The following is a 23,842-nucleotide window of genomic DNA, read 5'->3' as shown; positions in this document are numbered from 1 at the left end:
TTTATTTGTCGACACTGATTTCCTGCCTAATGGCAATGATTAGGAATTCAGGTTAGTATAGACTTGCCAGGCTAGCATCAGGGTTATTATACAAGCACATACTTTGTAACTTGTTCCTTTTTGTAGTCCAACTGCCCTGATTGCTTATCTCAGTGACTTATTATATCTTTTTTCAGAGAGAGGAGTTCTTCTTTAAAAATTTCCCTTCTGGACACCTGAGTGGCTCAGTTGGTTAAGCATCTGTCTTCCATTCACGTTGTGATCTTGGGATCCTGGGATCATGTCCCATGTCAGGCTCCTTATTCAGTGGGGAGTCTGACTCTCCCTCTGCCTCTCCCCCTGCATGTGCTCTCTCACTCTCTCTCTATCTAATAAACAAAAAATCTTTAAAGATTTCTCTTCCTGTTGGAATGGTAAAAAGCCAGTAATGGCCTCAGTTACTAGTATTGTATTAGCCAGGAAAGTCGCTGGAGGAGCTAAGGAAAAAGAAAAACACATTCCATTAAAGAAAAGATCATAAAATTGCCTTCAGAGGCCACTGACTCTTGCTTCTGCCAATATAAATGTCAATATATTTGCTGGAGCCCAACCAGCTCCCAGTTCAGGAACAAGTTTAAATAGTCCTCCAAGGCCACTAAGCCATGTGCATGAGAAAGAGAGGTGACAAGTACAGATTCATTAAATATAGACACGTGCTTCAGGGCCACCATGTGTTTGAAGTTAGGAAAAGAAGAATCAGTACCAACTCACTCTGCTGGGCAAAAGGAATGTGGCCATTCCCACACCTAGTACATGGCTCTTTTCACGGATGTGACTGAGAAAGGAGAATTCCTCCTCCCCCCCACACACACTGTGGCCTGTCCAATGTTGATTATAAATAAGAATTCCTCGACGTTATTGAGGATAGAAGTTTTGCACGCATAAAGTATGCCTCTTGAAGTGGGAAATTTCAACCCCATTCTCCAGGGGCCAACTTCACAGAACGATTCACAGTATCTCATAAGTAAAAGGTATCTTGTAGGTCCAAGCTCACACAGGATCATGCAAGGGTTTTCTTCTTCGGGTTTGTTCACTCACTTTACCTAAATGATGGACATGATGCTTACGTACAGAGACACCTCATGCTGATCCCATATTCCCCTGGCCTCTTCAACATGTTCTCCTAGTCTCTTCCGCTTGGTGTATGTTTCTTTTTTACTTAAAACCCAGATCTACTCCAGATGCCTGGGGGACTCAGTGGTTGAACATCTGTCTTTGGCTCAGGTCGTAATTCCGGGGTCCTGGGATCGAGTCCTACGTCAGGGTCCCCGCGGGGAGCCTGCTTCTCCCTCTGCCTATGGCTCTGCTTCTCTCTGTGTGTCTTTCATGAATAAATACATAAAATCTTTTAAAAAGTATCCAGATCTACTCTGCTCCATAGCTCTTTCAAACCTCAGCAGCCACCACAGCCCCCACCATCAGCAATCCTTAGGGTTCCCCACTCATTTTGTCCAGCCCTCTGCCTAATACTAGGGGATGTGTATCTCCAGCCGTTTTCAATACGAACTTGCTTTGGTGGCACCATATACTAAAACGACTAGTCTTCAACCTCGTTTCAGATAGTGCACAAACGACCATTGTTATTTAAAGAGCTATATTATTAAATAGCATATGTTCATTCTAATGCACATTAGGTAAAAATTCACCTATGAAAAAATTCAGCCAATGAGAAATCTTTGCTTGAGAAGAGGCTCAGGAAAAAAGTCAATTTAAATATCAAAGCATCAGTTACATTATAGTCACCGTCTTCAGTGGTTTCCACGCAACATGTAGGAGAGTTATTTGGAAATAAATGAAGTCCAGAAACTATCACTTGGTATTTTCCCCATATCTTTCCCCATATCTCAGGCTGCTGCCTTATATGACTGAAGAATCATCACACTTCCTCCAGAGGGGTCCATGTTCCTTTGTTGCAGGTGTCTATTTGGGAATTTGTAATTGACCCTAGATAATTCTCCTTATCTAGTGACCCTCACAGGAAGAAGGGGTCTAAGTGATTAAGCCTAGAATTCACCAGGGAGAGCTCCCTAAAACTTACAGCAGCACATGAGCCAATAATTGTGGAAATCTTGCTCTAAGATGTGTTTTTCGTATGGGCTAAGATTTCTGATGAGGCTCAGGGGAAGTTCTAGGATGACACAGAATCATACATCTTCTAACACCTCATCAGGGAGGAGTCAGGATGGAGTATAGTTGGACAGGTTGGGAAGGCTTTCCCTTCTTCATTCTGGGCCTGGTTCTTTCCTCAGTTTCCCTGATTTTTAGGAATCAGTAAAGGGCAGCCCCCTGCCTTATGTGCCATTCATTCGGTGGTTAATGAATGCCCTAACATTTAAGACACTTTCCCATGGCTATGGCTTTAGAAGCTTCTCTGCTAATCTTTTCTCCTTAGATCAGTTGTTCCCAGCTGGGAAGGATTTTGCCCCCAAGGGAATATTTAGCAATGTCTCCAGACATTTTGGTTGTCACAAGTGGGAGGAGGGGCTAGTGACATTTGTAACTAAGGCCCGGGATGCTGATAAATACCCTACAGAGTGCAGGGCAGTTCCCCACAACACAGAATTAATTACCTGGTCCAAGTGTCAATTCTACCTTCAAGTTAATCATCTTTTTATCAACAAAATTTTGAATGTAAAAGCAGCAAACTACTTCAGGAGGGATGATTTGCTAAAGCAGGAGTAATATCCTGGTTGGACAGTCAGGTGTTTGGGAGTAGAATCTGGTTCTATGTAGCTACACGTTAGTTCTTCCCGACATTCACTTATTCTGGATACGTCTACCATACCTCATTAATTATGACAACTCCTGGTCAGGAACACATTTCTTAGATCTTTGCAAGAATTCTATCTGTTCCCAAGAGTTATCCTTTAATTTTGTAGAGTTCCGACTGTTCCCCTTAATTATGTTTATGGCACCACAGTGGAGGACACAGCCCCTGAAATAAGGCTGCTTAAGTCTGAACCTTGTGTTGGTCACTGAAGAGTATAAAACGTTGAGCAAAGCATGTAATTTCTCTAAGCTTCACCCTCCCCATCTATAAAAATGGTAAAAATTAGAATAATAGTTATAAAGCAGTTGGTAAGGATTGACCTGAATTGATGTACAGTGCCTGACACAGAGGAGGCCTCCATAACTTCACTTGTATTGTCATTGGCCAAGATTTCCGCATTGGTGTGGTGTTCAGAATGTGGTGAGCTTATTGAGGGAAGTGCTGTACAGTGGTTAAGTGCACAGACTCTAACGCCAGATTTCTTGGGCTGGAATCCTGACCCCGTCGTGTCCTTGCTATGTGATTTTTGGTCAAGTCTCCTGCAATTTTGTGTGCCTCCATTTTCTCATATGTAAAGTAGGGATAGTAATAGGTACCCCTAAGAGTTGTAATGAGGATTACTAAATTGATACATGCCAAGTTTTATATATGTAATATATATAGTAATTTCTAGTAAATGTAAGTTGTTCTTTCACTCTTCTGTCTAGATTGATCCTAGCTTCAATTCAGAACAATTTTTCTTTTCTCAAGGAAACAAGTTATGCCTGTTAATAATGAAATGCTAACATGGTTATATAAGACCAAAGATACTACAGAAAAATTATATATTTGTGAGAGAGCTAATTTTAATTAAACTTCAAGGGGGTAAGTGTCCCTGGGTGGCTAAGTGGTTGAGCATCTGCCTCTGATTTGGGTACTGGGATCGAGTCCTGAATCAGGCTCCTTTCAGGGAGCCTCCTTCTCCCTCTGCCTATGTCTCTGTCTCTCTCTGTGTGTCTTTTGTAAATAAATAAATAAATAAATAAATAAATAAATAAATAAATAAATAAAATCTTAAAAAAAAAAAAGTTCAAGGGGGTAGTGTTCAAGATGGTCCTCAAGATAGAAGTTCATAGTTGAGATGACCAAGTACCTAAGATTTTTGTCTGGGAAACAGGACACTCGTAGCCTTGTTCCATGACTTTACTCCAACTTACTTTTCTATTATTGGGAACAGATAGCACCAGGTGGGTTTATTACTTCCATTCCCATAACCTTCTGGAAAAATAGATAAAAGCTAATGTTTAAATCTGATGCTGAATTATCTTCAATTTGGGACAGAACTGAATTCTAAATTTGGATTAGTAAATCATTTTTCTGGCACTCATGGCCTTGAGTGTCAATGTCAAACCTGGAGATATAAATAGCTGTGAATAAGGAGGTTCACTGCACACCCCAGACCAGATCCAGGGAGCAACCATGAAGACCTTTATCTTCCTCGCTCTACTGGGAGCCACTGGTGAGTCTATGATAAGTGAATCAGTTGGTGTCCGTGATGTACTTATCTGCACTTTGTACTCTGAAAGACAACAGTGAATGTTGAAAGTAATCTCTGGGCTCAAGAAGTTTAAAATATTGAAACAACAGTGTATATAGTAGTCTCATCTTTTCTGTGGCGGATACTTCCGCCCTCAGTGGGTGCCTGAAGCCACAGCCAGTACTGAACCCTATATATATTGTTTTTCATATATATATATATGAAACTTATATATAACTTATACATATATGTATGTTTAATTTATAAATTAGGAATAGCAAAGGATTAACAACAAAACTAATAATAAAATAGAACAATTAAACAATATACTGGAATAAAAGTTATGTGACTATGCTCTTTTCTCTCTCTCAAAATATCTTATTGTACTATACTCATCTTTCTTTCTTTTTAAAGATTTTATTTATTTATTTGAAGGACAGAGAAAGAGAGCATGAGCAGGGAGGAGGAGCAGAGGAGGAGGGAGAAGCAGATGAGCAAGGAGCCCGATGTGGGACTTGAACCCAGGACCCTGGGATCATGACCTGAGCCCCCAAGCCAAAGGCAGACACTTAACCAACTGAGCCACCCAGATGCTCCTGTACTCACCGTTCTTGTAATAATGTGAGATCATAAAATGCCTGGATGATGAGATGAAGGGAAGTGAATGACATAGGCATTGTGACATAGTGTTAGGCTAGTAATAAACTTCAGAGGATACATCAGAAAATGGATCATCTGCTTTCCTGATCTGGTTAACCAAGGGTAGCCAAAACCATAGATAAGGGGGGCACCTACTGCTGTATAAATGCCTATACATAATTAAGTCTCACTAGTTGGGGAAAGATTATAGTGAGCAGGAGTAATTAGTGTAGAAAATATAAAGAGGCAGAAATTGCCCTGAACTTCAAAGTAAAATCTATGGAGGAAGAGAGAAAAGGAAAAGATAGTTAACATTATGGAAACGTTGTTTTGACCTTTCTAAGCATTTGGAGTTAATAATCAGGAGTTATAATTGGGACTAGTAACTAGTCCTGGGCTCATTGAAGAGGCTATGAGGATCAGAGCCCAAGGCTCTTCTACACCAAAGGGCATTGTCACAGGGATCTTAACAGGTGAAGGTACTTTATTTCTCATGAATAAAACCTAAGGGCTGGATTTTACAACATCTTTGCTAATGAAATTTCTCTGTGTAAAATACCCTATTATTTAATCATCAAAAGAAAGAACAATTTCTATTTTTTTGTACGACCAAACTTTATAAAAATCTTACTATTAAACTTTCCCAAATTGGATGGGTATACACTCAATACATTAGTAGATACATCTAGAAATGTCTTTTCCAAAATTACTTTAAAATATTTGAACAATAGGGTGCCTATAATACAATCATAGACTTTGAAGCTATAGAAATCTTAATAAATCAGTAGGAAGACTTCAGAATGCTGAATAAATTGAAAAATGTTGGAAAGATGATTGAGATAAAGGGAAAGGTTGGAAAGGGAAAACCATACAAATGTTCTATGAAATTACATCCTGAAAATCTTAGGTGAGAAACAAAAAGAGAAATTAAAGAACAAAAGTCCAAAACTCCCAATTCCTTCCAGGCTAGAACATTCTTAGGTAGCTTCTAAAAGGTCCCTTTCTTTTACTTTATGGGGTTATCTATCCTATGCCAAACACCATAAATAAACATAAGCATGATTAGTGTAAAGCTTTGTTGAACACATTTGCATGTCTGCTGAGCAAAATTTTGTACAAAAAGGATTATACCCTTAGATAGCAATGTCCAGGGAATTTACTACATAGAGAGTCTCTGAGGTGTGTGTGTGTGTGTGTGTGTGTGTGTGTGTGCATACATTAAAAAGTGTATTTATCAAATTTAAGGCATAAATTAAGGATTAGATACATAGAATAGTACAAGCAGGGTATGTGTTAAAGGTATAGAATAATAAGATTTTGGAAAATATTATGTAAAAATTATGTTATCATCTCCTGATTATGTGTGACTGGAAAGCATTATCTTTCCTAGTTAATCTGCAAAACCTCAGTGGTAAGTAGATATTCCAAGATGGATCTGTTTAACAGATTGTTTCTAACTTTTTCTGGTCAGTTGCTTTCCCCATTGACGATGACGACAAGATCGTCGGGGGCTACACTTGTTCCAGGAATTCTGTCCCCTACCAGGTGTCCTTGAACTCTGGCTACCACTTCTGTGGCGGCTCCCTCATCAACTCCCAGTGGGTGGTGTCCGCGGCTCACTGCTACAAGTCGTAAGTCACCAACATTCACATCCTTGTCCTCACAGATCAACTCATGCCCCAGCCCTGCCAAAGCACAAAGGGGGTAAACAGCGCAGTTAGGCATCAGGGGTGAGCATTCAGATTCTAGGAGCCTCCTCATTTCTTCCAGGCACTGAATGATGCATTGAGGAAATTTTACATGGAAAGGTACCTATGTGTGGAAACACTTGAAGGGAATGGTGTTCGCGCTTGTGCTCCTGATTGGGGTGAACTGGGAAAGGGGCAAAGCTCAAGCTGGTCCTCACAGAATTGTGCATCCTTTAATCCAGCCGAATCCAGGTGCGTCTGGGAGAGTACAACATCGCAGTCTCTGAGGGTGGAGAACAATTCATCAATGCAGCCAAGATCATCCGCCACCCCAGATACAACGCAAACACTATTGATAACGACATCATGCTGATTAAACTGAGCTCTCCTGCCACCCTCAACTCTCGAGTGTCTGCTATCGCTCTGCCAAAATCCTGTCCAGCTGCTGGTACCCAGTGCCTCATCTCTGGCTGGGGAAACACCCAGAGCATCGGGCGTAAGTGTCACCTGGAACAAAAGCGCCAAATCTGAAAATCCGAGAAATGAAAGACATGTTGAGGGTCAGCAAGTCCAAATTGTCCAAATTGTCAAGCAAGGCAAGGTTCCTTGAGGATAGTTTGGGGCTATATGGAGTCTTAGAAAGATTCCTTTGCTGGAAAACACAACAGAAATGAGCTATGATAAAGATGGCAGATATCCAGTTGAAGTGTGATTAGTGATTTGCAAAGAAGTAGAAGCTGAGGAGGAGAACAGAACAGAGGCTGAGGGATTTGGTACTGCCTAAAGGGTACACCTGCCTGAGAAATAGTCTCTAGATTTGAGATCTGCAGTGCCTGATGCTAGCTAGCATCAGAGAGAATAACTTGTTGATTAAAACTGTTTGGAAGACTTTCCAAGTAAAAGTTGCTCTTCCAAAATAGAAGTTACTGGCAATCTGAGAGAGTGGGTAAGGGGTTGGGGGTCAGGGTGGGGGGTGGAATATTGGGAAGGAAATCTCCAGGAATGCTGTGGGTACTATTCTCCCACTTTTACTCTTGCAACCAACAGAAAACTATCCTGACGTCCTGCAGTGTCTGAAGGCTCCCATCCTTTCTGACAGCGTTTGCCGTAATGCATATCCTGGCCAGATCTCCAGCAACATGATGTGTTTGGGCTACCTGGAGGGTGGAAAGGACTCTTGCCAGGTTAATTTCTTTGTACTCCTTTTTCTAGCTGAGATTCATGCATTTCCACCATAGTTCCCGTTTCCCAAAACACAGAAAATTGAAAAGCTGTCTCTGGGATGGATTAGAAGTAGGGTTTGGGATAAGTGATAAATTTTCTTTTTGAGATATTAATGGCTAGGGTTAAGGGTAAAAAGATAAACAGAAGATGGTGTGCAAACAGAACACCCAGGTGCCCTCCTGAGGAGGTATATTGCAGAAGGAAACTTTCTGAAAAAAGCAGGGCTAGCTGGGCAGCATTGCACTCACCAGTCCTCCCTTCCTGGCCCTGCATGCCTGTAACTAAGAAAAGAGCAGACATTTGGAGGTGGGAGGAGAAAGGAGAGGGATGCAGTCAGAGGATGAGGATTGGATTTCCAGGGGAAGGGAAGGTGCTTCCTGGAGAATCAACAACCTGGGGAAATGGACTCAGGGTAATGGAGAAACAACTTTGAGCTTTTCTCCCATCTTGGCGTAGTTGAGAGTTCTTAACTGTCTCTTTCTTCTTGTGCAGGATGACTCTGGCGGCCCTGTGGTCTGCAACGGAGAGCTCCAGGGCGTTGTCTCCTGGGGTGCCGGCTGTGCTCAAAAAGGCAAACCTGGTGTCTACACCAAGGTCTGCAAATACGTGAGCTGGATTCAGCAGACCATCGCTGCCAACTAAGCATGCGACCTTGTGTACCACTCTATGCGCCATCCCCTGTTGGCCAATTGCATCTTCCAACTATGCTTGAGAACAGTATCTAAATAAAACCATTCTGTTCCACAGCACATGTATCCAAGACCTGTCCTTATTTAGTATTTATGAACTTTTTCTTCAAACCTGTTGCTGAGTAAGAGGGTGGACATAGAACTGAACAATTACAGGAGAATAGAATTGGAGAGGTTATGTGATTCTTCATTCAGCCTGACCAAAATGAATTTACTGATCACTTTCTATCTGCTAGGCTCTGTGTGGTCCCCTGAGGATATAAGCATGGATAAGCTTAGAGGTCACTGTTACCATCACATTTTTTTTTTTTGGATGAGACCTCATGTTTTATTCAGTTTATGCTGTTTGTCCAGACACTGTAAAATAATTTCAGAGAACAAAATGTAGTGTTCTAATTGGAAACTAACTGGTTATTCTTTTAAACTCTGCACTGTACCTAAACCCCTGGATGTTTTGTTTTGTTTTAATTTTTTTATTGGAGTTCAGTTTGCCAACATATAGCATAACACCCAGTGCTCATCCTGCCAAGTGCCCCCCTCAGTGCCCATCACCCAGTCACCCCAACCCCCGTCCACCTCCCCTTCCACTACCCCTTGTTCATTTCCCAGAGTTAGGAGTCTCTCATTCTTTGTCATCCTCACTGATATTTTCACTCATTTTCTCTGTATCTCAAGCCCAAAAAGATGAGTTAATTCTTGAAGGAAATGACATTGAACTTGTTTCAAACTCAGCTGCTTTGATCCAGCAAGCGACAACTGTTAAAAACAAGGATATCAGAAAATTTTTGGATGGTATCTATGTTTCTGAAAAAGGAACAGTTCAGCAGGCTGATGAATAAGCTCTGAGTTGTCCAGCAACAGAAACAGCAAGATGCCAGATGATTTTTCAGACTTATTTGTGATACCTTAAGAATGCAATAAAAACTACACTGATAAAAAAAATTTCTCTTTATTCCCTTTCACTAATTTTTACATTCCCCAAATGAATGAGACCATATAGGGTTTGTCCTTTTCCGATTGACTTCTTTCACTCAGCATAATACCCTCCAGTTCCGTCCACGTCAAAGCAAATGGTGGGCATTTGTCGTTTCTAATGGCTGAGGAATATTCCGTTGTACACATAAACCACATCTTCTTTATCCACTCATCTGTCGATGGACACCGAGGCCCCTTCCACAGTGTGGCTATTGTGGACATTGCTGCTAGAAACATCGGGGTGGAGGTGTCCCAGTGTTTCACTGCTTCTGTATCTTTGGGGTAAATCCCCAGCAGTGCAATTTCTGGGTCATAGGGCAGGTCTATTTTTAACTTTTTGAGGAACCTCCACACAGTTTTCCAGAGTGGCTGCACCAGTTCACATTCCCACCAACAGTGTAAGAGGGTTCCCTTTTCTCCGCATCCTCTCCAACATTTGTTGTTTCCTGCCCCATTAATGTTCCCCATTCTCACTGGTGTGAGGTGGGATCTCATTGTGGTTTTGATTTGTATTTCCCTGATGGCCAGTGATGCGGAGCATTTTCCCATGTGCTTGTTGGCCATGTCTATATGTCTATGTCTTCCTCTGTGAGATTTCTTCATGTCTTTTGCCCATTTCATGATTGGATTGTTTCTTTGCTATTGAGTTGAAGAAGTTCTTTATAGATCTTGGATACTAGCCCTTTATCTGATACGTCATTTGCAAATATCTTCTCCCATTCTGTAGGTTGTCTTTTAGTTTTGTTGACTGTTTCTTTGGCTGCGCAGAAGCTTCTTATCTTGATGAAGTTCCAATAGTTCATTTTTGCTTTTGTTTCTCTTGCCTTCATGGGTGTATTTTGCAAGAAGTTACTGTGGCCAAGTTCAAGAAGGGTGTTGCCAGTGTTCTCCTCTAGGATTTTGATGGAATCTTGTCTCACATTTAGATCTTTCATCCATTTTGAGTTTATCTTTGTGTATGGTACAAGAGATTAGTTTCATTCTTCTGTATGTGGATGTCCAATTTTTCCAGCACCATTTATTGAAGAACCATCGCATTTTTGAACAGATGATGACACCAAGGTGCAGAAAGTGGAAATCAACTGCCCGAAGTCATTTGGCTAGCTCATAGTTGGGCAGAGACGAAGCTCCAGCTGTCCTTATTCTTGATGCTTTGCTACTGCTGTAATGACATGGTCTCCCTCTGCAGTCTAATTTATCTGAAACTCTGTGAGGCTAGATAAAGGAAACCACCAGATGGAGAAATTTTTACAAATCACTGATTTTGTGCATCCTTCAAGGTTTTCCTTACCTATATGTTCCAGTTCCCTGAGATCTCTCTTGTTTTCCCACTGAGATTTTATTGCTATAGCAGACATGGTGTCTGCACGCAATCTGTGCCCCTCTTCCACCACCTATACCCCAAATCCCAGACCAAATAATATACTATTTTGAACTCTAAGAAAAAGAAAGTGCAAATGCAGGTAAGTTTGCAGAAAATCAATCTATTACACTAAGGTCCTAAAAGTCTTGGCTATAGAGTTGGAGTATAAGTCCTGACACATGATTCCTATGCATATCTGGTATGGATCCAGGAAAAAGATAGAATGAGCATGAAAACACAGCAGCAGGTGGAGGAGGTTTGAAAGGGGGAAATGTTCGCAGCTTTAGTAATAAGGTGAGGAATTGTTTTAGTCAGCATAAGCTGCTATAACAAAAAAGCCATAGACCAGGTGGCTTAAACCACAAACCGATTTCTCATGGTTCTGGAGGCTGGGAAGTCCAAAATCTGGGTGCCATTGAAATAGTGGGGGCCTACTCCCTGGCTTGTAGACAGTGTCCTTCTCACTGTGTCCTCACTCGGAAGGGCTCTAGTCTCCTCTTATAAGGACGCTAATCCCATCACAGGGGCTTCACCTTTGTGACCTTATCTAAACCTTGCAAAGGCCCCACCTCCTAATATCATCCCATTTATGGATTAGAGTTTGAGTACATAAATTTGGTGGTGGGACACAAACACGCAGGCCATACCAGGTATCTTGAAAGAGGAAGGTATGGGAAGATATACATCCCATTACCAAATTCCTATTCCTCTGTAACTTTGGATGGCACATGCATAGGGAACAGTCCTGAGCCCTTAATATCATCTTGTCAGTGCCACCAGGATGGAACCCAAATTCCTTAGCCTTGTATTCAAGGCTCTTAAATATTTGGTCATAACTAAGCTGTTCTGTCTTATTTCCATGGTTCTCATCAAATTGCTTTTATGTTTTCATACAGCCTAAATTAATTTCATATTTAACTCCTCTTTATTAAAATGGGTAGCTTTAGATCTATCTTAATTAAACATCTCAGGCTTCTCACCAGAAACAAATGAGCTTAAAGATTCTCCTATTTCCTCTGAAATGCTTTTTATTCTACTCCATCACCACCATCAATATACACCTACCCACCTCACCACAAGTAGAGGGCAGATTCAGAGAAGCCACAGGCTCAGTGAGATACACAAAAGATGAGAGATCAGGTCAGGCCCAAAGAAAAGTATGAAGAAAAACAAACAAGTCCTATTTCTTGATATCATTCAATAGTCCCTTTTCAGCCTCTCGTCACTTTCTACCTCTTGTCTTTTTAAAATCTAACTCTTTGTAATTTGTAACTGTATATTAAAATGTAAAATCTGTATGCACTTTGACCCAACAAAATCATGTCTAGGACTCTATCCTATTAAAATATGCTTATAAAAAACAAAAACAAAGTATAAACGGGAATGTAGCATTCAGAAGTTATTCGTTGCAAGGAATACAATATCCAACTCACGTGGTCTTTAAAACTATACTAATAGAAGCTTAGAAATGGGAAAGGCTTCATGATTGTTTTGATTCAGCAATTCAAAAATGTCAAGGACCAATTTATTCCTGGCTTTGCCCTGTGCATTACTGTCATTTACTGTCATTACTGCCAGTTTTTCCTAGGGATAAAGCCTTGTGATCAAAATGGCCATTGGAGCCCTGCTCTCCTTTGTCTGTATCCAGGGAAAGAGATAAAGTTGTTCCCAGCAGATCTAGAAAGCTTCTTTCCCAGATGCCCCTGGCAGACATTATATTGTGTGTCTTTAACTGAATTTGGTCACTTGCACAAACCTGAGCCAATAATCTAATGGGATTATGTTGATTAATTTACAATTAAGTGACAAGGCATACCATCGGGGCAAAGTGTGGACTTTTTATTCTGCAAGATATTTGGCCTATTTGATATATGTTTGATTAACTGAGTAGTTATAAGGAGAGTTACCAAGAAAAGAAGGATTGGATGTTAAGGAGGCAGCCACGATCCCCACCAGAATAATCTAGCGTACTTACCAATAGAGAATCCACATAATCCTGAAAATCCAGAAACAACTCAAATATCTATTAATAGAGGATTGATTAAACAAATCTGGTGTGTATCTCAGTGGAGACAATGTAACTATTCTATTCATTTATCCAGCTACTTACTCAACAAATACTTATTGGAGACCTGCAATGTATTGGCCTTGCTTTATGTGCTAAAGATACAGCAGAAGAAAACAGTCAAAATCTTACCTTCATGGTATATATATATATATATATATATATATATATATATATATATTCTCACTGGGTAAAAAGAAAACAAATAAAGACTGTAGAATGTAATGCTGATTAATGCAAATGCTACAGTAAAAACAAACTGGATAAAAGTAAAAGGGTGGGTGACTAGAAAGCACAGACTGGCTTCTAAAGTACAGTTGACCTTTGAATAATATGAGGGTTCGGGCATTAACACTCAGCATAATAAAAAATCCTTGCATAACTATGACTCCCACAAAACTTAACTACTAATAGCCTACTGTTGGCCAGAAGCCTTAGTGATAACATAACAGTTAGTGATAACATAACAGTTGATTAACACTTATTTGGTATGTTATATGTACCACATACATATGGATCTTTATAGCAACTTTATTTGTAGTTGTCAAAACTTGGAAGCAACAGAGATGTTCTTCCGTAGGTGTATTGATAAATAAACTGTGGGACATTCCACTAGCTGGAATATTATTCAGTGCTAAAAAGAAATGATCTATCAAGCAACAAAAGTTGCTACAAATATCCATATGAAGGTCTGTGTGTGGAGATAAGTTTTTATCTTGATTGTTGGATCATATGATAAGACTATGTTTAAGCTGATCCCATAGCTGAGAAGAGGTATGGGTGACGGGCACTGAGGGGGGCACTTGACGGGATGAGCGCTGGGTGTTATTCTGTATGTTGGCAAATTGAACACCAATAAAAAATCAATTTATTATTAAAAAAAGACATGGAGGAAACTTAAATGCATATCACTATGGGACAGAAGTCAAACCGAAAAGGCTATATATTGCATGATTCCAATGATAGGACAATTTGTAAAAGGTACAACCATGGTGTCCATAAAAAGAATAGTAGTTTCCAAGGGTCAGAAGTCAGGGAAAGGATAAATATAAATAGGCAGAGCCCAGAAGATTTTTAGGGCAGTGAAAATACTCTGTATGATACTCTCATGATACATGTCATTTATTATACATTTGTCCAAACCCAAGGAATGTACAACACCAAGAGTGAACGCTGGGTAAACTATGGACTATGAGTGCAATAGTGTGTCAGTGTAAGTTTATCGATTCTAACAAATAGACCACTCTTGTGGGGATGTAGGTAATGGAGGAGGCTATGCACTTGTGAGGGTAGGGGGTATATGAGAAATCTCCATTCCTTCCTCTCAAGTTTGCTGTGAACGTAAAACTGCTCTTTAAAAAAAAGTCAAAAAATTATTTACTTTTTTTGTTGAGGGCAGATTATAGAGAATGGGCAAAACAAAAAGGTATTGCAAATGCTGGATGTACTAATAGTGGATAACTCTAAGTGGAGTTATAATTAGTGAGTTTTTATTGTTGTTTCATGTTTCTGTTTTTTTCCCCATATTTTTCTCAATAAACATGTAATAGATTTTACAGAGCAGAAATATTATTTGTTTTTAGTGAAATTCCCAGGCTGATTACTTCACAAAGCTAGTCGTAGCCCTTACTACCTTACAAAAGTCTCTTTATGCACACTCATGTCCAAGGAGGAAGGCAGCTAAGAAGGAGGGCAGGGCAGGGCAGGCTGGGACTACTGAGAGGCTCCACCCTTATCCTCCCACATCTGTTCAGAGTCTCACATTTGTCACCAGGTATCATAAGCAAAATATGGTTACAACTGGAGGGGATAGTCATTTATTTTGGTAGAGAGTTGTAGAGACTGGGGACCCCTGAAACCCATGGCACTCAATGATCTCAAATCCCTGACTTTAGGAACAGCATGTTTCAGGACAGTGCTGACCCAAAATACACAATTCTATGAAGCAGAGACATACTGAAGGTTTGCTATTTCTCAGTGTTCAGGATGCATTTCTCATTGTTGCAGAGGTGAAAAAAAAAGTAATCAATATAATCATCACAACTAGTATTTATTAAGTTTTTTCAATGTGTCACACATTCTTACATGCCTTCACGTAATATTCAGTCCTCACAAGTATCCTATGAAATAGGTACTAATATTCCTCCCTACATGAGGCTTAAGAGGGCAACTGTTTTTCTCAGGATGAGACATCTAGTAAGTCCTGAAGCCAGGAATCAAATCCTAGAAGCTGGACTCCAGAGCCCATGCTCTTCACCATTAGGTAGGACTTCACAAAATTATTTGAATATTAGGAAAGAAAGCTATCCTCTGAAGCTTGGAAAATATGGAAATACTATACTCAACTCACATTTACTTCATTTAATAAGCATTTACATAGTACTTCCTATTTGCCATTAGAACTCACTGCCGTAAGCTTTGTAATTAGAATATTTGAACATATCAGTGAGGAGTTGAGATTGAATCAGTAATCCAAAACTCCCAACATTGAAAACCATAGGGCCAGGTGGCTCACTGGCAAATTCTACTGAACATCTTTTTTTTTTTTTTTTTAAGATTTTGAAAAAGAATGAGTACAAGCAAGGGGAGCAGCAGGGGGAGAGGGAGAAGCAGGCTCCCTACTGAGCAGGGAGCCCAATGTGGGGCACAGTCCCAGGACCCTGAGATCATGACCTGGGCTGAAGGCAGATGCTTAACTGATTGAACCACCCAGGCACCCTCTACCGAACATTTAACACCCACCCTTCTCAAATTCTTCGAAAAAGTTGAAGAGGAGGGAGCACTTCCAAACTCTTTCTATGAGGCCAACATGAGCCTGATACCAACGCCGGAGAAGGAAGGACACTACAAGTAAACTATAGACCAATATCCCTGATTGAAACCACTATTTGTTTTGTATTTCTGGAAGCCAGGGCAGCCAGTTATAAGGGTAACTTATAAACAGGAGTGCAGTGCATTGAAAAGAGTAATAAATGTCAAAGACAAAAACTGAAGAAGATTGATTTTATTCAGACTATTGTAGTAAGAGCACCCCAGATCAAAGAAGATGTATATACACACACAACACACTCACACACCTATAGATACACACATACACACATACACACACACACACACACACAAAATGGAATATACTCAGTCATCAGAAAGGATGAATACCTACCATTTACATCAATGTGGATGGAACTGGAGGATATTACGCTAAGTGAAATAAGTCAACCAGAGAAAAACAATTATCATATAGTTTCGGAATATAAGAAACAGTGCAGAAGACCATAAGGGAAGAAGGGGAAACTGAATGGGGAAAAATCAGAGAGGGAGATAAACCATGAGAGATTCTGAACTCTGGGAAACAAACTAAGGGTTGTTGAAGGGGAGGTAGGAGGGGATGGGTTTACTGGGTGATGGGCATTAAGGAGGGCACGTGACATGATAAGCACTGGGTGTTATACACAACTGGCGAATTACTGAAAACTACATCAGAAAATAATGACGTAATATATGTTGGAGAATTGAATTTAAATTAAAAAAATAAAGATGCTTTCTACACACACACACACACACAAGAAAAAAAAAAAACCCAAAGATCAGAGTGTCTCAGCAGGATGGTTTTGCCTTAAGACTTCTATAAACAAGTTATAGGTGGAGAGGTTTGCAGTTGAAAAACTATTGTTTTGCAGTCAGGGGACTTCTCAGTCAGCTGAACAAAAAAATGTTTCTCTGTGTTTAGCCAGTTTCAGGGGAAAAAAGAATTCTAAGCTTAGCTAATCATTCATGAGACAAAGAACGGGGAGTTGGAGGCTCTGTTCTGGTCACCTCAGCGGGTGCAAGTGAAAGGGGAAAGGTCTGTGTTTGGGGGCATCTGAATGGCTCAGTGGTTGAGCATCGCCTTCAGCTCAGGTTATGATCCCAGAATCCTGGGGTCAAATCCCACATCAGGCTCCCCACATGGAGCCTGCTCCTCCCTCTGCCTCTGTCTCTGCCTCTCTCTCTGTGTCTCTCGTGAATAAATAAATAAAATCTTAAAAAAAAAAAAGGTCTGTGTTTGTTCTTGTCACAGGTAAACCAGGGAGCCATCTAGAGTTTTATGGGAGCCACGAGAAAGAGTGGACAGAGTCTTTAGTAACTTCTGTGTGGGAGGGTAATTCTTTGTGGTAAGCCATTTCCCTGAACACAGAATTCCCAGAGGCTTTTTAACAAGTGAGGGCAGAGAGAGGGGGAACACAGTCACAAAGGGAGGAGGGGACCAACAAAGAAAGGCCATGTCACAGAGAGGGGAGGAAAAATGTCAGCATATCATCAGGACTCCTGAGATATTTTGGATCAGAAAAGAGGCACCAGGGCCTTGACCTGGTCTGCTCCTTCCTCTTCTGCCCTGCACCAGAGACAGTGCACAGCTGGGCCTTATATAATTGGTTTTGAGCAGCACTAGTCTCAAGACTGCTATAAGATCCTGGCTTCTCCCTCTAAGCCCCAATTAACATTTCTGCCCAGCTGTCCTGACCTAAAGCTGGACTAAAAATTGGGACGGTTTACAGCTTGATCTAACTACTGTGCTCCCTGCAAGATTGCTGCCTACCATGAAGCCCTGTCTCATCTTCACTCTCCTGAGCACAGCTGGTGAGTAGTTGGCCTTGGCCTCCTGGAGAGGGATGGGGTGGTGCACAGGAGAATGGTGGGGTCCGTCAGAAGGGGAAGCAGGCAGCCACAACTGAAGGGACCAGAAGGGGCAGACATTTCCTTCAATTAACTGTTGAAGGAAAACAAAAGGAACTGCTCCCTCTGCTGGCCTATCCCATCAGGGTGCTCTAACAGTCCCTCTGAGGCCTGTGAGCCTGTTGGGATGAATTGCTGTCATGCCCCACTCTCTCCTGATACACAAGTTTGTGACTTCTTAGACTGCCACATTTCCTGGCCAGCCACGCTGCCCTCTGGCAAGGCAGCTGGACCCAGAGGAGTGGTCAGGGAAGACAGGTGGACTGGATGGACTGGAAGCCATATGGCCCTGCCCCAAGACTTTCCATCCCTCTCACTGCCAAAGTCAGGTGGTATGTAATTATGACTTCCATGCTTCGTTGGCAAAAGTTAATTAAAAATAATGTTTTGGGAAAAAAAAAGGTTTGAAAGCAATAATTCCCCCCCCCCATTTTTGTAATACACCACACTGCCAATCAGGGTTTCTGATCAGCCCATAAGCTAGTTTCACAGAATTTTAATATATTTCCATCTCAAGGAAAGACATGTCAATGTCCCTACTGTGTATAGCTTGGGTGACATGTGTGATTTCCTCTGACTTTTAAAAAGATCTTCAAAATAATTTGAAGTCCCTGGCATTTGAAAACATTAGGTCAGAAAAAAACTACCATAGCCAACTCTTGCCTTTCATCCTGTCTGACTCTCTTTCCACCTGTGATCCCCATCAATTCTTTAGGAGTCGTTCTGGCCAGAGATTCTAAAGATGATGACCTAAACTTACCAGAAGATTTTACTATTCCTTACATGGTCTACCTGCAGTCGAGCCCAGAGCCCTGTGTGGGGTCTCTCATTCACCCTGAGTGGGTACTGACAGCTGCCCACTGCTCCTCACCGTAAGTATCCCTTTATTCTTGGGAGCTGGGAGGGATCTATTTAAACAAAAGCAGGCCTGGTGGGGCACAGCATCCTAGCAAGTCTTAATGACATCTGAAGGGAACTAGAGGACTCGAGAAGAGAGAAGATCTCCTTCCTAATAGAAAAATATATCCATTTGGGTGGTTTAAGAGGAGATCAATAGGAAGGTGTCAGGAGACTCTCTCACGGAGTATAAATAATATTCATTCATTCAACATATTATTGGGCATTTACTATATTCTAGGAACTGTTTAATGCACTGAGAAAAGAGTAAGGGAACAAGATGGAAATAAGTTTTCTCTCATGAAGCTTGCATTCCAGTAGAGGATATAAGCCAAAACAAAAAGCACCCAAAAATAAAACACAAAAAGAGTGGCAGGCTGCAATGAATAGGAATGAAATCAGGGATCTGCTCTGGTTAGGGTGGTCATGTCAGGCCTCTTTGAGGAGATGAGACCAACAGGAAAGGAAGAAGGCAGCTGAGTGTATAAAGCCTGGGGAACATTCCAGGCAGAGGGGACAGTGTACGTAGGGTCCCTAAAGTAGTAAAGATATTTGGGTATTTAGCAAGCTCAAAGAGCAGTGTGGACTGTAGTGAGTAGGCGAATATTCCGAGGATGAGTTGAAGAGTCAAGCAGAAGCACAGGATGGAGGTAGTAAGAGAAGGACAAGGAAGTACTGCATAAAATCCTGCTCTCCCTTGTAAATCTGTGTCCCTGGTGTAACTACATGAGAATGTGCTGTGTGATTGGGACCTATTTAGGAGTCTACAAGGCTCATTTCAAACTCAGAGCTCTCAACCACCTGGTCACTCAAGACCATTTATTCAAACAGCCTGCTCTGCCCATGATAAGAAATACAAAGGACAGACAGCTCGTCCTCTTCAAGAATGGGAATTGGAAAATTTGATGTTCATTTCTCAGCCAGATCTAATGCATGAACTGATTTGGGTAGGAAATGGCACTTATATCTGTGTCATGACTGGATTCCTGGTGATGGAAGTAGATTATGTTTGAATGTGTCCAGGAAATAGAATGGAAAATCAAAAATGGGAGTCCTAATAGACTACAAGCCTTGGGGATCAATGATGAAGGAGCCAGCACATAATAAATGTAGTGACATGGGCTTGAGAGAAGCTAGGAGGGATCTAAAAATATCCAGAAACGAAGGGTACAATGCACTTGCTCAAGAGCTGCTAGAGACAACGTAGTGCAGGCCCATCTCTATTACCTGTCCGTTCAGATCTTCCAAGTCTTAATAACAATAATAAAACTAGACTGTATCGAGTATGTTCTAGGTTGCAGATACATGTCAGGTTTTATACATACACTGACTCTAGCCCCTAATACAACAACCCCAGAAACTATTAGGACTTTCTGACAAACCAAAGCAGATCACTTCAGTTCTCAGGTCTGAGAGAAAAAAAATTAAGATTATTGGGAAGGTAACTCCTGACATTTGTTGCCATTCTGACCTTTTGTGACCCTGCTCTTCCCCACCTCTCTATCTTTCTTCCAAAGCGTTAAAATCCGCCTGGGAGTTTATCAACCTAGCATCAGAAATAAGAAAGAGCAGATACGGAACTACTCATTGATTCTCCCTGCCCCTGAGTTCAAAGCACAGTCTCTGGAGAATGACCTGATGCTGATAAAACTGTCCAAGGCCGCTGTACTCAACAACTACGTGGGGACCATAGCCATATCTATGGAGCCCTTAACATTTAATGATTCCTGCTTTATCCCAACCTGGACTTGGAATCAATTCAAAAATCGTAAGTGTGTGGCTCTGTGTTCTTCATCTTGAGGAACGTTTCGGAGCTGGGAAAATGTAAAGGGATACACTTGAAGGGAACAGTTGCCATGAGGTAATGTTCTTGATCCTACTGGGATTATTGCCAGGACCTTATTCTACCAAGATTAGAAAGCAAGAGATATAACTCAAAGAGACGGATACAGGGCAGCCAATCTGATACCAATGAGTGGAGCAGTCAGTAACTGTTATATCTCTAGAACATTCAAGACACAAGTCCAGGGAATTGAATTCAGATGATGGTGGGGGAACTAGGAGTTCTCACTCTAAAAACAGTATCAAGGCATCCTATGGGATGGTGGTTTACTGTCTCACTGACAGCTGCTGGAAGTCCACCAAGCAATTCATCCAACAGCAGCAGGAAAACCAAAAACAGAACATATGGTGAAGGTGACAGAGGACATTTCCCACCCCCTGCCACAACCCAACATATGTTGATGGTGATTCATTCAAGTGGACCCCGAGAGATGAGGGTAGCTGAGGGAGTTCTTCTACCCCAGAATGCAACTCTTACACCTACTACTATGCCCGAGAGTCCCCCCTCAGAGGTGGACACCAGGGCATGCCCAGGGGGGTGATTATGACATGCTGTTGGTGTCTCTCTGACCTGACCTACCTCTGAGATAAATTGCCATGGCCCCTGTTGCAGGCACACCTGCCTCCAGCCTCTGAGCTCTGATTGGCATGGGCAGAGAAACTCTGGTCTTTGCAAGAGCATGTCTTACCGAGGGCACTTATGAAAAAAGTTGCTTTCTTATGCAATTGTTGGTCGTTGGTGGGTCTTGACTTAATGTGGCTGCTCTCTTTAGGGATTATCAGAGGATGATGGGGCCACCACGCAATATCTGAAATGAAATGATAAAGCTAAATTTATTTCCGGTTATAGTAGGGAAAAGCAATGCTGAACAGACGACACCAGTCTCACTGAGCAGAGTGGAGTACTGGCCCTTAACAGGATTTGTGGGGGAAGCTTTTTTTTTTTTTAATAGAGATTGGAGGACTTTCAGAGGCTTAAGGGGGTCGACATCTGTAGAGGCATGGCTGTTGTTCATTGCTTGGCACTTTGAGGTATGTTTATTGCAAGAGGTCCGATTGGCTGACTTTAAAAAGTGACATTTATGGTCTTGATGAAGCTGTGTTCACTGAGGCAATTGTCACGACATTAATCAGGTTTCGACTGTGCACTGATGGCCACAGAACAATCCATCTGTCCTGTAAAAACAAATAAAAAGTGGGAACTTTTATATTCTCAGTATTTGGCAACCTCATTTTTAACTCAGAAGCAACATTCCTGGAAATCTAAATGAATATATTTTCCGAACAAATAGAAATTTATGATTTTTATCCTTGACTTTCAAGTCTTATTCAAAGTAATTACAAAAGTAATTTATTACATCTTGTTTGAAAACAAAATAAAATCATACAAAGGTTTTATCACATGGGTTTTGCATGTCAGAATCACAGTAACAAACTAATTTTGTAAGCTCTTTGGTGCAAGACTTTGAATATTAATTAGGAATTCAATATTTCAAGGGCTTGGTTACTTTCACCTAGCTTGTACTACACGTTTCAATTCAACTCCCATAAAAACTTAAAACTGAATATAACTCACCTCTCTTTTTTCTAACTCGACACTTTCTGTTTTAGGACATTAGGTTGGATATACTTCAGAAAAATTCTGCTCTGTAAGCAACACTAGGCTTAATTTGAGCTATCTCTAGTCACTTTTTGGTTCCTTCTTCCTTGCCACTCCCCACTAGAGACTAGAATTATATAACCCCTTGATTAGAAACTTTGCATCCTGAGGTTAAGAGTAGAGTAACAATTGCAATGAGGGAGATAAACACTATGACTTGTAAGGGGGAAATATATATGCATACTTATACACACACACGCATACATTTTTAAACAATCTGTTTCATTAAAAAAGCAGCTTTAGGCACATTAAAATAGTTTTTTTCCCTTTATGATTAAATATAAAGAGGTTGAAGTAGACGCCAAAAATAAAGGGTTTTTTAGAGACATTGGTTTTGTGTCTGTCTGTTTTCATGGTCCTTTATAATCTTCTTGTGGATTTTCAAAGGGTTTCTAAATTAGGAATAAGAAAGGAAGAAGGACAGATCTGATGTCTGATGTAAGGAGAACGTCATGCTCTAAATCTGCTGCTCTGACATAGAGTTAAGAAACCCTAAGAAGGTTGGAATGTGTTTACAAAGAGGAAGTGATCACAAGAGTGTGATAAACAGGGAAACCGTGGACTTCATTTGTCTTTTTTTTCCCCCCATAGTTAGTGACCCTGACATCCTGACTTGGATAAACCAACATTCTCATCCCTTCAGTGACTGCAGGAATATGATAGGAGAGAGAATGGCAGTAAACATCATGTGTGTGGGACAACCTTTAAGCATCATATCTAAAACCAAGGTATCTTTCTTTTCTTGAGACAGAACGATAGCAAGAGGTCAGTGAAAAGGAGAGGTGATTGTATAAAATCAAATGGTGCTTATCCAAAAGGCCAAGGGTCCCTCTTTTCTTCCCCCAGGTCTTTGGATTGGTCATTAATTCCCCTTCCCTCATTTTACAGTTCTGAGTAGAACTGTTTGTCTTTTCTCCCCCTGCTTGCACTCAGCTTGGGCTCAAGCTCGAACAAGAGAGGTGAGATCTAAAAAATATATAAAAATAAATGTAATATAAAGAGAGAGGTGGGATCTAGGTGGATGTGAAGACAGGATTGTTACCTTTCAAGAAAAATGAGTCTAGTCCTTTAGATGCCTCTGTGACTATAATAATGCCATATCTTAGGATTTATTCTTTTTCCATGAGGACCAATTAACATTGACCTCCTGTTCCCTCTCTCTAGCCAGAAGTTTCAGCTGCTCCAGCTGTCTGTGGTGGGAGGCTACATGGAATCTTATCCTGGGACAAAGGAAGTGTCACCCTGGGAAGTGAAGGGTTTTTCACAGAAGTTCATCCCTATGCAAGATGGATCATGAAAACCATTACTACCCACTGAGGGTATCCGCTTCTTTGTCCCTCAATGCAACATCTTCATGATTTCTATACTGAATTCACAACTCTCTCAATCTTTCTTGTTCTTGGACAGAATCCAAATAATAAAACATTCAGTAAAAAAAAAAAGTCGCACTAAGAATTCAAACTGACCCTGATCTTTTTATATGTAAACTGCAAGCATGATGAGAAATGTAGCAGCATACTGGCCATGTGTTCATTCCTTCAAAAAGTATTGAGCTATCAGCTGCTTAGCAGACATTGCATATGCGAGGGATACATGAGAAAATATGACCTGTACTTGGCCATCAAGCAGCCAATTATAACACTCTATGACTACTGTTACAGTGGAGGTGAGCAATAAATTTCAGGAGAGAAGAGAAAAAAACATTCCGGGTGTCAGAGCCCGGGGATACTTCACCAAATAGGCAGACAAATTAAGGGAG

The 23,842-nt window shown here is 40.9% G+C and overlaps 2 protein-coding genes across 2 annotated transcripts; both read left to right on the top strand.

Moving 5' to 3' along the window:
- Positions 1-4,267: 4,267 nt before the first annotated feature.
- On the top strand, positions 4,268-8,518 carry LOC129516122 (serine protease 1). The gene is made up of 5 exons (XM_055335461.1): positions 4,268-4,307; positions 6,436-6,595; positions 6,895-7,148; positions 7,700-7,836; positions 8,369-8,518. The coding sequence occupies exons 1-5, from the start codon at positions 4,268-4,270 to the stop codon at positions 8,516-8,518; spliced, it is 741 nt and encodes a 246-aa protein (XP_055191436.1).
- An 8,663-nt stretch (positions 8,519-17,181) lies between these two features.
- LOC129515996 (probable inactive serine protease 58) lies at positions 17,182-23,524 on the top strand. Its single transcript, XM_055335294.1, has 5 exons — positions 17,182-17,588; positions 18,400-18,556; positions 20,099-20,349; positions 22,675-22,811; positions 23,248-23,524. Exons 1-5 carry the CDS (start codon positions 17,549-17,551, stop codon positions 23,398-23,400), a joined length of 738 nt encoding a protein of 245 aa, XP_055191269.1. The 5' UTR covers positions 17,182-17,548; the 3' UTR covers positions 23,401-23,524.
- Positions 23,525-23,842: the final 318 nt, after the last annotated feature.

This window comes from Nyctereutes procyonoides, unplaced genomic scaffold, assembly GCF_905146905.1.
Source record: "Nyctereutes procyonoides isolate TBG_1078 unplaced genomic scaffold, NYPRO_anot_genome, whole genome shotgun sequence".
Lineage (NCBI taxonomy): Eukaryota > Metazoa > Chordata > Mammalia > Carnivora > Canidae > Nyctereutes > Nyctereutes procyonoides.
This window is presented reverse-complemented; position numbering and strand designations above follow the sequence as displayed.